At 45.7% G+C, this 16,286-nt stretch overlaps 1 protein-coding gene across 1 annotated transcript in view; it reads right to left on the minus strand.

Moving 5' to 3' along the window:
• Positions 1-16,286, minus strand: part of LRP1B (LDL receptor related protein 1B) — a 1,872,788-nt gene that overhangs the window by 1,553,893 nt on the left and 302,609 nt on the right. The window contains exon 2 of the mRNA XM_066577770.1: positions 13,124-13,246. Coding sequence (XP_066433867.1) covers positions 13,124-13,246 — 123 coding nt within the window. The remainder of the gene's footprint in view (positions 1-13,123; positions 13,247-16,286) is intronic.

Genomic DNA, 16,286 nt, shown 5'->3' on the forward strand with positions numbered 1-16,286 from the left:
TGCTAAGAAATTGAAGATTTCCTACAACGGTGTGTACTACTCCCTTCAGAGGACAGCACAAACAGGCTCTAACCAGAGTAGAAAAAGAAGTGGGAGGCCGCGTTGCACAACTAAGCAAGAAGATAAGCACATTAGAGTCTCTAGTTTGAGAAACAGACGCCTCACAGGTACCCAACTGGCATCTTCATTAAATAGTACCCACAAAACACCAGTGTCAACATCTACAGTGAAGAGGCGGCTGCGGGATTTTGGGCTTCAGGGCAGAGTGGCAAAGAAAAAGCCATATCTGAGACTGGCCAATAAAAGAAAAAGATTAAGATGGGCAAAAGAACACAGACATTGGACAGAGGAAGACTGGAAAAAAGTGTTGTGGACGGATGAATCCAAGTTTGAGGTGTTTGGATCACAAAGAAGAACGTTTGTGAGACGCAGAACAAATGAAAAGATGCTGGAAGAATGCCTGACGCCATCTGTTAAGCATGGTGGAGGTAATGTGATGGTCTGGGGTTGCTTTGGTGCTGGTAAGGTGGGAGATTTGTACAGGGTAAAAGGGATTCTGAATAAGGAAGGCTATCACTCCATTGTGCAACGCCATGCCATACCCAGTGGACAGCGCTTGATTGGAACCAATTTCATCCTACAACAGGACAATGACCCTAAACACACCTCCAAATTGTGCACGAACTATTTACAGCAGAAGCAGGCAGCTGGTATTCTATCGGTAATGGAGTGGCCAGCGCAGTCACCAGATCTGAACCCCATTGAGCTGTTGTGGGAGCAGCTTGACCGTATGGTACGCCAGAAGTGCCCATCCAACCAATCCAACTTGTGGGAGATGCTTCTAGAAGCGGGGGGTGCAATTTCACAAGCTTACCTCAACAAATTAACAGCTAGAATGTCAAAGGTGTGCAATGCTGTAATTGCTGCAAAAGGAGGATTCTTTGACGAAAGCAAAGTTTGATGTAAAAACAATGTTATTTCAAATACAAATCATTATTTCTAACCTTGTCAATGTCTTGACTCTATTTTCTATTCATTTCACAACGCATGGTGGTGAATAAGTGTGACTTTTCATGGAAAACACAAAATTGTTTGGGTGACCCCAAACTTTTGAACGGTAGTGTATATTCATTCTTTTAGGACATTGGATTTACATCTGTGAAGGCGAAACAGGATAAACCCTGCATGGATGTACCAATGACATTTCCTGCATCTTCTGTTCATCAGATACCGCAATATCCTCAGAGATATCAGTGCTGATTGCAGGATATGCGCTTTCCCATCTCCAACCAATCCAGGCAGCCCCTTGTCTATTTAAGGCACCCTTTCCCAATGAAGGGTGCCTGTGCAGCTACATAGTAACATAGTATGCTGTTCAGTTAGGTTTTGCATAGGCGCTATAGCATTGTGTTAGACTCTTGGTTTGACCTTTGCTTGATTCACCCAGCTTTCCAGTCTTTGCCTGTCCTGACCATGGCTTGTACTTTGACCACAGTTTATGTTTGCTGACTGCCCTCACAATTTGTCTGTGTTACTGTTCTACAAGCACTCCACCTATCCTGACCTTGGCATGAATATTGACTATGTCTCTGCCTGTCTCTCTGGTACCACAACTAAGGTACGTCTGACCTATCTGTTTCAGCTGCCACTGTTCCAAGACTATTCTCAGGGTAATAGCCTGGAGACCTCTGCAGCTAATACCAGATCCCAACTAGAGGGTTAAAGGGTGGAAACCAGGGGACTGCCAGAGTGCAGACCTCAGCAGTAGCCAAAGTTAAATCAGTCAGTGGCACAGTGGTCCCAGACCCGCTACATGACAGCCACGTGGGTCAGCTACAGTGTATCTGCGCTCGCAGAATGGTTGAGTGGATAACATACCATTCTACAATATGTGGCTGGTGAAGGTGCTGCCAGCATAGAGGATGCTTGAACACAAAGAGGTGTGTGCAGCATGCAGATGCTATATGATATCACAGAGCAAGAGCTGGGATGTGGCATGACCTTGTAGAAGTAAATGGCCCAAGTCAAGAGATAAAAACTTGACTTCTCTTTATTGAAACCAGTGAGAATGACACGCTTCAAGGCACGCCGCCTCTTCCTCATGTAGGCTGAGGGATGCACTTAATTCTTATGGCTTCACAGAATGTGGTGTGATTACCTCCAGCGATGTATCATCTGACTTCCCAACATACAGAGATAGCTAAGAACCATTACACAAGGGTCAAGAAGCCATCAGTTGGAGCTTCACAAGGCTTTCCCCAGCATAGAAGAGGGAGAGGCGCTGTGCCTCAAAATGTGTCAGACTCGCCAGTCCCTTACTAAAAAAAAAAAAAGCAATCTAATGCAGCAGTTGCTTTTGTTGGATAACAGTGTGATACGTTTATAAATATTTTGGTATATTTGAAACTTTTTTCATTAGCACAAGATTGATATATCGGCCCCAGTGGACCTCGTCTATCAGAACTGTCTGAGAGATGAAAACTGGTCTTGTTTCCCATAGCAACCAATCCAATCGGATACATCAGGATCCTTTTTGTTTAAAAACTGAAAGTTGCAAAATATAAGGAATAATGTATCCTCTTGAAATAAAAAGGCTGTTTGATGTTACTTTGTACTCTATTGTGTCCTGCACAGCGGGCTTTAGTTTTCTGCACTTTATACTTGCCGGGCATCTTTGATGTTGCTGATATCTTTGCTCAGGGTTTTAGAAGCTACTTTATTTTCATTGCCTTAGTGAACTTATTTGCTGAGTTAGTTAATGAACTAAGAGTACGGCACCAAAGTCCATTATCTCCTTCATCCAGTCTGCTCTGTACTGATGAGGAGCGAGAACTGCGTGAATGGCGTCTACAGATGGAAGTCTCTGGCTTGGCTGATATCCCTAGTCGTGTTTCAAGGCTTCATGGGCTTGGGAGGCACATGGGGGCTTATTTATCAGATTTTGTTCACCAGTTTTCTGACGTACAAAAGATGCATTTTTGTGGCCTTATGATGGAACTGGTTGCTTTTTCAAAAGTGGGTAGAGTCTAGGGGGATATGGCTGTGCATTGGGGGATATGGCTGTGCACATTTAAATGTGTTTTCTGCCCCTTTTTGAATTGATGACCTATTCCCCGGATAGGTCATCACTAGCTAATGAATCCTCCATTTGGGATCCCCCATTAATCAACCCATTGCCCGGCCCGCTGTCATTGCAGCAGGCCGGAAATCATCATCGGTGGACAGAGGAAGAAGCGGGACTGCCGGCTTCACTCCCAGCTGAAGTCAATGGAAGCGCCGTGCTGCTATTCCACTTACTGCTCCTCGTTATGAACAGGTTGTCAGTATCAACAGCAGGAAGTGGAATTTCAGCTTGGAGTGAAGCCGGCGTTCCCACTTCCTCCCCTGCCCACCAATGATGAGGTCCGGCCAGACGATCAGCAGAAAACCTCTGTGCCAGAAACTGCCATACATTATAGCCGAAACCTATGCCACCTTGTAGCTGGCATAGGTTTGCATCTGACATATGCCGGTGCCACCAGATGCCACAAATGTATGCTTACGCCTCTTAGTAGACCTCTTACAGGATTGCCAAAGCTGGCTTCACTTAGACGAGTGTATGAACCACCATGATCAGTAAATAGGGCACATTGGGGACTATTTACAAAGACTGGCATTTCATACACCGGTGTAAGTAAATTTTGCACCCGGCTAATTGTGCCAAATGTATTAGGAGGCACCATGCCTCATCTGGCAGCGCCTGCAGGTTCTGAGGCAAAACCCACACCTAGGTGAAAAGTATGTGATGCTTGGAGACAAAACAGCCCAATGTGAACGGTTCCATCTCATTACATCTCAGGAATGCAGAAATCAGTCCAACAAGCAAAACATATTAGCATGAAATGATCAACAGCGGGTAAATACCTTCACTCATTCCGACTCATCAATGATTATCAACAAGCACTTTAGCAGATGGATTGCTTCCAATCAGTCCAGCACTTCAGGAGATACTGACGCTTCTAATAACCTGCAATTAAAGCTCTCAGCACACATCACTAATGCAAAGTAGATGGTTGGATGGGAAGAGCTGATCAAGCAGCACTGTGGAACGTAACGCCAAGGCAAACACATGGTAGATATATGAAGGACCTAACAGCAGTGCCGTCCTTCCCAGGGTACCCGAATATTGTCCCCTAAGAAAGCTAATTGGTCCCGTGTTGTAATAATAATAGTCAATGCTATGTAACTATATTGAAAGGTAATCCACATCCTAAAAAAAATGGCCCTTCTATGTGTCTGGCTCTGGTAGGCAATTTCCCTGGTATTTGGGGGAGGTGACTAAAAATGGGGCTGGAGCATATATTAGTTAGGCACATGCAGCTGGCATTGGTGAATATGCCAGGCTATGAGGAGGCTGTGGCGTAGGGCTCTGCTGGATCGCGGTGATCTGAATGTTAATGGTGCCTGAAGACAAACGTTAATTCTTTCATCGTTCGGGTCACGCAGGCATAAAATAATAAAACCACAATCTGTCTGTGTAAACAGGCAGTCATCTATGAGCCAATGCCTGTTTACTGTGAATGGAGGCGGGCAGCTGGAGCGATCGCCAACCCGCTCCAGGAGCAATGATCGCTGGGGCAGCTTTCAGGCAGACCAGCGCCCAATAGTGTAATTCTAAAGCAAGCAGTCCATCTGCATCGGGTCCCATGGCAGCGGCATCACTTTCAACTGTATCCGTGGCCTGAGACGTGGCTACATTTGGAAACTACCTTATTGCGTAGCTACAAAAAAAATAAAACCAGTTATACTCACCTCTTGAGCACCCGCCGGCTCCAGCCCCGCACACTCCACTTACTTCTGGGTCCAGCATGTGACTGCGGCAGCCAATCACCAGTCTCAGTAACACTGATTGGCCACAGCCACATGAATGTTGGTCCAAGAGGAAGCCAGATGGGGAGTGTAGCCTGCAGGTTTAGGTAAGTATATCAGTTTCTGTTTATTATTCTTTCAGATTCCAAAAAGTTCAGCAATGGAGGGGTGGGGTTACGGGTCCGCGGGGGAGGGTCTATGGTGGATAGGGGCCCATTTTAATATCCTTACCACTAGGGCATTAAAAAGGTTCTGCAATTGGTAGACATTGTAAATGGAACACCCATTTATCACCCATCTTGCGTAGAGGTGATAGATATTTTTGGTGGGGTAACCTCGTTACCTGATAACTGATACCCCCAGTCTTCTAAACATCTCATTAGTTTCCAGTATGACGTTTTCATTCTCGTCCCCCGAACTGGACAGACGTATCATCTTGGGCCTAAGATCATTGAACGTTCTTGTTGAATAATTTCCGATTTAGGTCATGTCTTCCCCGTAAATACGGAAAACAGAAAAAAATCACAAAGTGAAGTTTAGTCTCAGCCTTTTATTAAATCTCGCCGATCGCCTTCAACTGTCTTGCGAGTTTTTCGGCAAATAATAAAAACACTTAATTCCTCTTCACAGTAGTTTATAAATCCTCGGTGCGCTTTGTTCTTGTCAGTCTCGCTCTTTTATATGCGATGATTAACATAGTGACATTCACCAGGAAACATTCTCATTTTCCTCAGACACAAACTAGGGACATTAAAATTTAATAACATCTTCTCTCCAGTCATTTGTGCTCCATAATCTGTTCGCTCACTGCTGTGTTCTCCGACGGCTCCCGCCACTTCAATGGGTATTGTTAAGCAATGTTAAGCAAACCTGTATTTTCCAACTACTTTCTTTAAGCATATCTGTTTTCCTTCCACTTGTGCCCGCGCCGCCGTAGTGATGATCTATCGCTTTTATATATTTTCCTACAGATAACAGCCGGCATTTATGTACTGTTTGGCATTGTGCTCCAGAGAGATCTATATTTCCAATACGAGGGGATGAGTAATGCTGGAGGATTTCTTTTCTATTTTTCTTCTATTTAAGGAACGCTGTCAAGCGCCCTTAAAGGAGGGAAAAACTTTTCACAGGCCAAAGCAGCGGGGTTCCCACGCCTTCTGTCAGTCAGAAAATAGAGCGCAGCTAAAGCCGCCTTCTATGATGTCAAATTAGATCAGTTGGGCTGGGGGGGGGGGGGGGGTTGTAGGGCTTAGGATGATGCAGTTGCAGGGATATCATCATGGGTTGTGTTATATGACCTGTAGTTGTACACCAGCGGCGGTAAAATATAACACCATTCATTGAAGTGTTGAGCAGCAAGAATGAGTAGAACCCTATTTTAGGTTAAACTTGGTAAAAGTTGGTTTGGCATGAACCCGAACCGAACTTTTAGCAAGGTTGCACCTTTCTAAAAGTTGACGTTTGCTAAAAGTAGTCTTGAATACTGGTGCATAAAACTGTCTAAGAGTCATAAAAGCCATGTATAACACTCCCCAAGCATTAACCCTTTGCAATCCAATTTTGAATTCAGGGTTTTCTAGGGGGCTTTCTCTTTCTGCCATTATACAATGGCGCCATCTGCTGGCTAGAGCCAGTACTGTGGTATGTGACATGCTGGAGAGGCCCCCAGACAACAGAGCAGCTAGTAATATACAGTAAGAATACCCTGCCGGATGTCTTCCGACGTCGGATGTCTTCCGACGTCGGAAGCTGTGCAGCCTTCAATCAGAATGTCTTGAGACGTCAGACAGTGGATTGGAAAGGGTTAAACAAGGCTTTTATGTTTCTAAGGGACTGTTGTGCCAAAGTTTTTAAATGAGATCAAAGATCAAGTAGAAAAACATTGCATCAACGCGGTTTAGCCTCTGATCTTGGTTAAAATCTAGGTTCAATTTGATGCCCCGATTTTAGTGGATCAAACTAGTTGAACTTAGTTAGCGGCCACAATCCAAGATGGCGGACTAGTCTGATAGCCTGATCGGCTTTTCCTGGGTGGTGAAATTGCAGCCATGTTTGCTGCTGCTGGTAGCGGACATGTTTTTACTATTATTATGAATGCTGAGAAGATCACCTGACTACAATCACCAATCACCGAGCGTGTGACATGTTTTCTAGGTTGAACTTTTGATCGTAGATCGAGTGATCCTGGATTGGCAAATATTAGATCAAAAAGTGTTGATTCAACAGGATTCCTTACACCAAGTTCAATGGCTGATCACAGTTTAACTAAACCTGGATCACTAGCCTGGTTGGTGCCACCATTGCTTAAACAGTGTTATATACCAGTTTTAGGGGGTTTGGAAAACTTCTGATTTTGTTCAAACTATTTCAGACCAAATCAAAATTGTTTCAAAACTTGGCAAACTGGTTGAACTGAACTTTTCAAAAGTTCACTTATCACCAGTCATAAGGTTGCATTACTTTTTCCACAGCATACCATTGTCATATTGGTGACCAACTAGCGATCAACGCAGATAAGGAAGCATCATATGCTAAGGGTGAGAGCGAACAATCAAAATGGCTTCTACCTGCGCTACAGACAAGTCTGGATGAGCAAAGTCCCATTAGAAAGAGTGGCAAGGACCTCTGCTGCATTGCTAGACTATTCTGTGCGGACCTTGCTTCTTCTCCTCCCAGCACCCCATGAGATGTCCATCATCCAGTCTGTCAACTTTGTTTGGTGAGCCAGTGTTGAGAAACTTGTTGTGGCATTAAAATTGAGATGTTGCTCAGCACAACTTATTTACCTGCTGATCAGTCCAGCTCTTGTCACCAAAGTGCCTGGCAGGCCCATGTGTCCTATGTGGCTATGCGAAAAGTGCTGGGGGGCATGAGAGAACTCAGAGTGCCTGAAACTGCATTGGCTAACCCATGCAAAAAGCCTCACCAGCATCAATACTCTGCTTGGTCATTACAGCTGCCGTAACCTAAATCTGGTCAAGCAGATCAGTTTTAGAGATGAGCAAGCATGCTCGTCCGAGCTTGATGCTCATTCAAGCATTAGCATACTCGAGAGTACTCGTTACTCGAGCGAGCATCAAGCAGTGCTCGAGAAAATTTCGAGCACACCCCACATGTTTTCAATGGAGCTGTGGCTGCTGCCGGCGGCTCCATTAAAAACAATAGTCTGCCAGCACCCCTGAAATGTTTTTCATGGAAGGGCTTTACATATAAGCCCTCCCCTGAAAAACAATAATTTTAGTGTAATAAAAAAAAAACTTACCTGTCCGCCGCTGCCGTGTCTTGCTGTCATTCAATAGCTGAGAGCTGCCTCTGATTAGTCACAGTGCTCAGCCAATCAGAGGCAGCCCATTCAGCAGGCGGGAATTTTAAATTCCCGCCTGCTGAATACTACTGAGAGCAGTGCAGGGAGAAGAGTCGGCTGGACGCAGCTGAGCCCCGGCAGCTGAAGAAAGGTGAGTATTTTTTTTTTTATTTTATTCACCATTTCATCTTGTTTTTCAGGGAAGGGCTTATATTTAAAGCCCTTCCCAGAAAAACAATTTCCGGATGCCGGCAGCTGGATCCCCTACCGCAGCTGTCATCTGTGACAGCTGTGGTAGGGAGTTCCTTATTCCCCGAAGGGATGAAGAATTCATTTGCTGCATCTGTCAAAGACGTGGCAGGTGCAGCAGGAAATTATTTTCCCTTGCAGGGATGAAGGAAACATCTGCCAAATGTGGCAGATGTGTTCTTCATCCCCGCAGGGACATGGCAGCGGCAGACAAGTACGTTTTTTTTTAGTTTTGTTTTTTTTACACTAAAATTATTGTTTTTCAGGGAAGGGCTAATGTTTAAAGAACTTCCCTGAAAACCAATGACAGGGTGCCAGCAGCTGGATCCTCATCTGTGACAGCTGCGGAAGAATTCCTCTGCTGCATCTGTCACAGATGTGGCAGATGTATCAGCAGGGAATTCTTTTTACTAGCGGGGATGAAGGAAACATCTGTCGCATGCAGCAGATGTGTTCTTCATCCACGCGGGGGACACGGCAGCAGCGGAGGGTACTTTTTTTTTTTTTACACTAAAATTATTGTTTTTTAGGGAAGGACTTATATGTAAAGCCCTTCCATGAAAAACAATTCAGGGGTGCCGGCAGACCATTGTCTTCAATGGAGCCGCAGGAAGCAGCTGCGGCTCCATTGAAAACAATGCAGAGCATGGGTCACCTTGAAAAATGCTTGAGTCTCCCATTGACTTCAATGGGGTTCGTTACTCAAAACGAGCTCTCGAGCATTACAAAAAGCTTTTTAGTGCTCGCTCATCTCTAACCAGTTTCTTTTCTAACTACAATACTACTATGGAAAATGAAGTTTATGGGGGTTGTCTAATTGTAAAGTATTAATGGCTTATCCTCAGGATAAGTCATCAATAGTGGATCAGAAGGAGTCTGTCACCAGGGACCCCCTCCGATCAGCTGTTTTCTGGGCCCATGTGCTTATGTACTGAGATGGTTTCTACAGGAAGCAAACAGCTTTGTTCTCACTACAGTGGCCAAGCTTGATATTGCAGGCAAAAGTCCCACTGAAATGAATGGGAACTTTGCTTGTAATACCAATGCTGGCCACTGCAGTGAGGACATAGCTGTATGCATCTTGCAGGAATCAGCTCAGTGCAGTGCTCAAGCACATCAGTCCAGAGAATAGCAAATTGGTGGGGGTCCTGAGTGATGGACTCCCGCTGATCCACTATTGATGAGTTATCCTGAGGATAGGTCATAGATGGTTTACAACTGGACAACCCTTTTAAGTGCATAAATGTAAGGTTATTGTACTTGCACCGATTAAACAAAGTATATAGCTGCGTACAGTACTAAATAGTCAAACATTGTGTAGCATTACCATTGAAAAAGACATGTTGGTGCACAGTAAACCCAACGTAGCAGACCAGTGCCAGGCAGCTGCTGCCAAGGCTAATAAAATCATGGGATGCATCAAAGATGGATGGATGTTCTTGACAAGAATGTAGTTGCCTCTATACAAACCACTAGTCAGCCCACATATGGAATATTGTACACAACTGTAGACATCTGAGTATAAGAAGCACAGAGCAGAATTAGAGCGGCTGCAGGCGAGGGCAACCAATGTCATTCTGTATAGAAACAATTGTATAGTTGCATGAACTGGTCCTATAAAATAAATCCCCAAACAGTAAAAATACTGAAAATGTCAATGATAAAATACAGAAGAACATATCATATAGGACATAAATAGCAAGAGGGAGATGATAGCTGCCAGGTGACTATGGTGCACTTGACGTAGAGTAAACACAATAGAGAAGGGCATCAATCACTATAACCTTTGTTTCCTTATAGACATTCAGGGTCAGTGGAGACATATTGACATGAATGATCTTGCCAGAATCAAAAAGTCAAGTTTGAAGGATAAGTTTTGACTAAGGCTTCAAGGTGACTTTTGGTCAAGCAATGTAGGGTTGGCACCGAGCTGGTAGACTGGCCGGTAATTAAGTTCTAAAGTTGATAAAAATATATATGCTCTGGCTGGGTAGAAACCACGGTAGGAAGTAGTTAATTCACTGAAGCAGATCTCGTCCAGCCACCATGGCTGTTGTACACATGCAGCTTAGATGCAAGGCTTGGAGGCAGGGTCTCTGTGTACAGCAGCTGTGGAGGGTGGACTGGACATTGCTTGGGGTTGAGGAGGGCACACGGCTACCATTGTGGCCATGAGCAAACACACACTGTTACTATTGGAGCAACAAACAGGGGGCACTAACACTATTAAGGCCACTAAGAGGTGGAATATTACTATTAGGGCCATTAGTGGGGGCACTGCTATTATAGGGGCCTATAAGAGTCACACTGTTACTATTGGGGACACTAAGGAGGTGTACTATTACCACTGTGGCCACTGAATAGTGGCGCTATTACCACTGGGGGCACTGAGAGGGGGCACTATTACTATAGCAACCACTGAGGAGGGGGGCTATTACTAAAGGGGCCACTGGAATAAAAAGGGCAAAATCATAGGTCATGACAAGCCATGCCCCTAGGCACTCACCTTTACATTGGTCAGTATATTCTGGTGACAAAGGTGGCAACCCTAAAGCCATGCGGACTGTAAAACCACAGGGTATTATAAGGGTCACAACACCTCAATGCCTCCCTTGATTATTCATTTCGAGTCTCTAACAGTTTTTTTTCTCCATAGAGAAACAATGTGGCTGCTGCGAAGCATGACTCGACTGTGATTGCTGCAAGACCAAATGTCATCATGGAGCCCCAGACATCGGGCTCATATACTGTAGAGTAAGGTTGGGTTCCCACATATCAGTTGGGTCTGGCCAGTGTTTTTATGCTGGATTTGGACACAACTGATCCATTTTGATGCACCTTTTGCACCAGTTTGGAGCCAATAGCTGAACGTAACAAGATACAGAAGTTCTGCACGCAATGTCATTCTGCGCAGGGAGGCATCCGGAAGTAAAACTGATGTACCAGAAGCCATGGACCGTGCCATACAAAAACACGGGATCAGTTTCCCCCCGGTGTATCACTACAATGCTGTAGGGAAAAACATGGCTGGTTCCTGGGTAATGGGAGCCCAGCCCAACAGTCCTATTATAAGGATAAACCCATATGGGGCTGTCAATATATAGTACAAGCCATAGGGATGAAATTCAAAGGGTTTTTCCAGGAAAATACTATTAATGAACTATCTTCAGGATACGTCATCAATTTGACCAGCAGAGGTCGGCCGCTCGGGATCCTTACCAATCAGCTGTTTGTTCCCCCTCTGTCACCAGGGACGAAGTGGAAGCAGATCGCTCTGACAGCGGTGTAGTGGCCGGTGCTTGTAACTGCAGGCACGGCTCTCATTATAATGATGGGAGCTCCGCCTGCAGATACATACACTGGCCAGTATACCGGGGTCAGAACACCAGATTCTGCTCCGACCCCTGAGTGTTGTGGTGCTGACAGTGGGGGCCCAATCAGGTGATTGTCCAGGATCCTGAGCGTCTGACCCTGATGATCAAGTATTGATGATCTATCCTGAAGATAGGTCATCATAGTATTTTCCTGGAAAACCCCTTTAAAGGCATTTTCCCATTACTTAAACTAGCTTTACAGCCACTCTGTCCTGGCTGATTGCTGCTGACATGTGACTGCTGCAGCCAATCACTAGCTATAGATGAGCACTGATTGGCTGCAGCAGTCACATGTCCTGGTTAGCAGCAACCAGGAAGGACAGTGAGGTCTTGAAGCAATATTAAGTTGGGGGAAAACCCCTTTAACAAATCTTGTCTATACGGGGCGAAACAAGTATGTGCAGCACCTTCCACAGAATTAACAGATGCTGCAGGTTTAGAATCCACATAATATCTATTGTTTGCTGCACATTTCACTGCGGATTCCATCTTTTACAATGCGACGATTTAAATCCCTAGCAAATCTGCATGACAATCTGTAGCACGATCCACACCATTCTGCGGGCCAGCAAGTTATTGCGTATGATTTTCCATTGCGGATCCGGACCGTGAGACTGTAGCCATAGATTCTATTGGTACCGCCAAACATCCAGGACTTGCAATGGGCTTGCCGTAATTGGGGCCACATTTTATTACATATGACACTTCAATTAATGGGTTGTACCAAGATTACAAGTTATCCCCTATCCGCAGGATATCCACAGTTAATTTGCTAATCGGTGGGGGTCTCATTGCTGAGACCCCGGTCAGTCTGCAGAATAGGCTTGTCACTGGGAGGGTTGCCTCTCCTCCGTCAGTGACGTCAGTATGTAGGGAGCGCTGGCCGAGCAGACTCATTTCAATGGGGCTGATGGAGATACCCGAGCGGGCGCTGAAGACCCATTGGGAGTGGATGGTGCGGTGGTGTGATTGTGCAGCCAGCATTCCATTCAGTCTCCTCCTCACTGGGGGTGCAGTAACCCTGCAGCGAGGAGGACGGGGGACACAGAAGCCCCAATGTTGACATTGGCAAGGGACTTGGCAGATGGGGGATACCTTTCAGTCTTGGTACAACCACTTTAATGTAGCGTCCACATCTTGGATTATTTCTGGTTTCTGCTTTAGTTTTCATCAAGGCTTCTTGCTTTTATTTTTCTTTCTTAATTTTTTTCTACCAAAGGTGCAAAAAGAGATGAAAGCATATAATGTGCGAAGGAAAGTAGCTGTGATGTAGCGAGGAGTCTCAAGGTCGAGCGCTGAGCACTACAGAAAACAAACACTGAAACTTGAAAGAAATGCCGTTACTTACAATGACCTAGCGTCTCGTCTGACTTATCGGGGCAATCATGTTCTCCATCACATAGCCAGCTCTGTGACACACATGTGACATTATCGTGACATAGGAACTCCCCGGGATCGCACAACTGTGGCTCTGAAAATGAAAATGTCCACAAATTAAAAGAATAACAAAAATAACAAAAATATTAAGATGACGAGTCATGTCAGTGGGGGAGGGGCGACAACTGCTCACTAATTCATGGGAACAGACGGAAAATAATTCATTACTTCATAGAACAAAGAACCCATTAGGAGCCGCGCATAAATCGGATGGCAATTAACTAATCACGCTTAATCAAAGTGCTTGCTCGTTAGAGAAAACAATCATTTACAGATAAACTATTGTGCTTGACTCTGAAATTATGAATGTATTTATTATTTATAGGTTTGTGGTGATTAATAGGAGGTCTTCTCCTGAATGTTGATGCGGCCCACAAAATATGACAGCCCATCTGCAGACCGGAGGGTCATGGGTATTTTCAGGGAAAGCCTAAAGACATAAGCTCATGAGCACCCGACAACCGCCCACCGATCCTGCGGTCGTACACAGGAGTGATAATCGTTCAGTGAATGGAGGTGGATATCTCTTCTAACTGCAAACCGTCAGTCGTTCACAGATGAATGGCTGCCAGCTTACATGGGCGATAGTCGTTTGGTTTTTAGTAGAGATGAGCGAGCATACTCTTCCAAGCTTGATGCTCGTTCGAGTATTAGGGTGCTCGAGATGCTCGTTACTCGAGATGAGCACCACGCGGTACTCGTCTCGATTAAACGAGCACTGACCATTGAATTCAATGGAACCGGCAATACAGCCAGCTCCATTGAAAGCAATGGGCTGCCGGCGATCGCAGGAGGAATTGTCGGGAAGGGCTTAAATATATAAGCCCTTACCTGAAATTCATCTAGAAATGTGTAAAAATAAAAAATATATATATACTCATCTTGTCCCGGCAGACGGAGTTCAGCCGCGGCTGGCCTGCAGTGGGTGTGAAGGGGGTGTGAGTCAGACATGCCCCTGATTGGCTCAGCGCAGCTCTCAGCTGAATGACAGCAGTTCAGCACCACAGTGCAGGGGACAGCAGGAGAACACGCGGCTGCAGCTGAAGGGAAGTGAGTATCTATTTTTTTTGTTTTTTAAATCACTTTTAATTCATTTCCAGGGAATGGCTTATATGTAAAGTCCTTCCCTGAAAAAGAATTCAGGTGTGCCAGTGGACCATTGTCTTCAATGGAGTCGCTGGCAGCAGCAGCGGCTCCATTGAAGAGAATGCCTGCATTTTTATTCTTTTTTACACTAAAATCTTTCTTTTTCAGGTAAGGGCTTAAAAAAAAAATATATATACTCACCTTGTCCCGGCAGCCGGAGTTCAGCCGTGGGCGGCCAGCAGTTCTCCTGAACTGCTTTCTGTAGTATTCAGCAGCCGGGGATTTAAAATCCCCGCCTACTGAATGAGCTGCCTCTGATTGGTCACAGTCTCACCAATCAAAGGCAGCTCTCACTCACCCATTCATGAATGGGTGAGTGAGTGCTGCCTCTGATTGGCTCAGCGAAGGGACCAATCAGGGGCAGCTCTCAGCTGTCAATCAGAGGCAGCACTCACTCACCCATTCATGAATTCATGAATGGGTGAGTGAGAGCTGCCTCTGATTGGTGAGGCTGTGACCAATCAGAGCCAGCTCCTTCAGCAGGTGGGGATGTTAAATCCCCACCTGCTGAATACTACAGAAAGCAGTTCAGGAGAACTGCCAGCCGGCCGCGGCTGAACTCCGGCTGCAGCGGAAAGGTGAGTATACATTTTTCTTTTATTTTTACACATTTTAGGATGATTTTCAGGTAAGGGCTTATATTTTTAAGCCCTTCCCGAAAATTCATCCCGTGCTCGCCGGCAGCCCATTGCTTTCAATGGAGCCGGCTGTATTGCCGGCTCCATTGAATTCAATGGGCTAACATCGTTCTTCTCTGCCACAGCTGTTACAGCTGTGGCAGAGGAGAACGATCTTTATGCTGACAGTGCCAGGGAAGGGGGGGGGGGGGGAAATCTCAAATCTCACTCTTGCCACTATTGTGGCTTAATAGTGAGACCTCGAAGCCCGAAATGCAGCCCTGCATGTTGCTCCTCGCCTGCCCTATCCATTTCTGTGTTTTTTACATTACTTTGGTGATTTGCTAAGATTTTCACAAATGAAAACCTTAGCGGAGCACCAGTCATATACAAAAATGCTCGAGTCACCCATTGACTTCAATGGGGTTCGTTACTCGAAACAAACTCTCAAGCATCACTGAAAGTTCGACTCGAGTAACGAGCACTCGAGCATTTTGGTGCTCGCTCATCTCTAGTTTTTAGATGAGCTAAAAGCCAAGCACCTCCAACAGGTGAGCGATTGCTCACTCAGTGCCCTATGGATGGCCACGTGTACACAGGATGATTATCACCCAAATTCACGCTTTCCAGCCCTCATTCGGGTGATAATCGCCCCGTGTAAAGGGACTAGCTCTAGATAGGATAACCAGAACTATGAGACACAAGGTCAGATAATTGAGGCAAACGGAAGTGTCTTTTACTTCCAGTCATCAAACTAACAACATATCGCTCAGAACCGAGTGGTGGAATAAGCACTGGGGTCACTTGGGCCGTAGACTCTGGATTCGGGCAGCCTCCTCTATAGGAGTATCACTCTACACCACTTGTGCACACTACTCGCAACCCTTCGGGCAATGTCTCTTCCTGCTAGCGACCGGACAGCTCCACTGTGCTCAACACTACAGCTCGCCACTCAGCACATACAGCCACGGTGCATCCCCATAGGCTGGTCACTGAGGTCTCCATATCACAGCACACGGCACTCAGCACATACAGCTACGGTGCATCCCCATAGGCTGGTCACTGAGGTCTCCATATCACAGCACACGGCACTCAGCACATACAGCTACGGTGCATCCCCATAGGCTGGTCACTGAGGTCTCCATATCACAGCACACGGCACTCAGCACATACAGCTACGGTGCATCCCCATAGGCTGGTCACTGAGGTCTCCATATCACAGCACACGGCACTCAGCACATACAGCCACGGTGCATCCCCATAGGCTGGTCACTGAGGTCTCCATATCACAGCACACGGCACTCAGCACAT

This window comes from Eleutherodactylus coqui, chromosome 8, assembly GCF_035609145.1.
Source record: "Eleutherodactylus coqui strain aEleCoq1 chromosome 8, aEleCoq1.hap1, whole genome shotgun sequence".
NCBI lineage: Eukaryota > Metazoa > Chordata > Amphibia > Anura > Eleutherodactylidae > Eleutherodactylus > Eleutherodactylus coqui.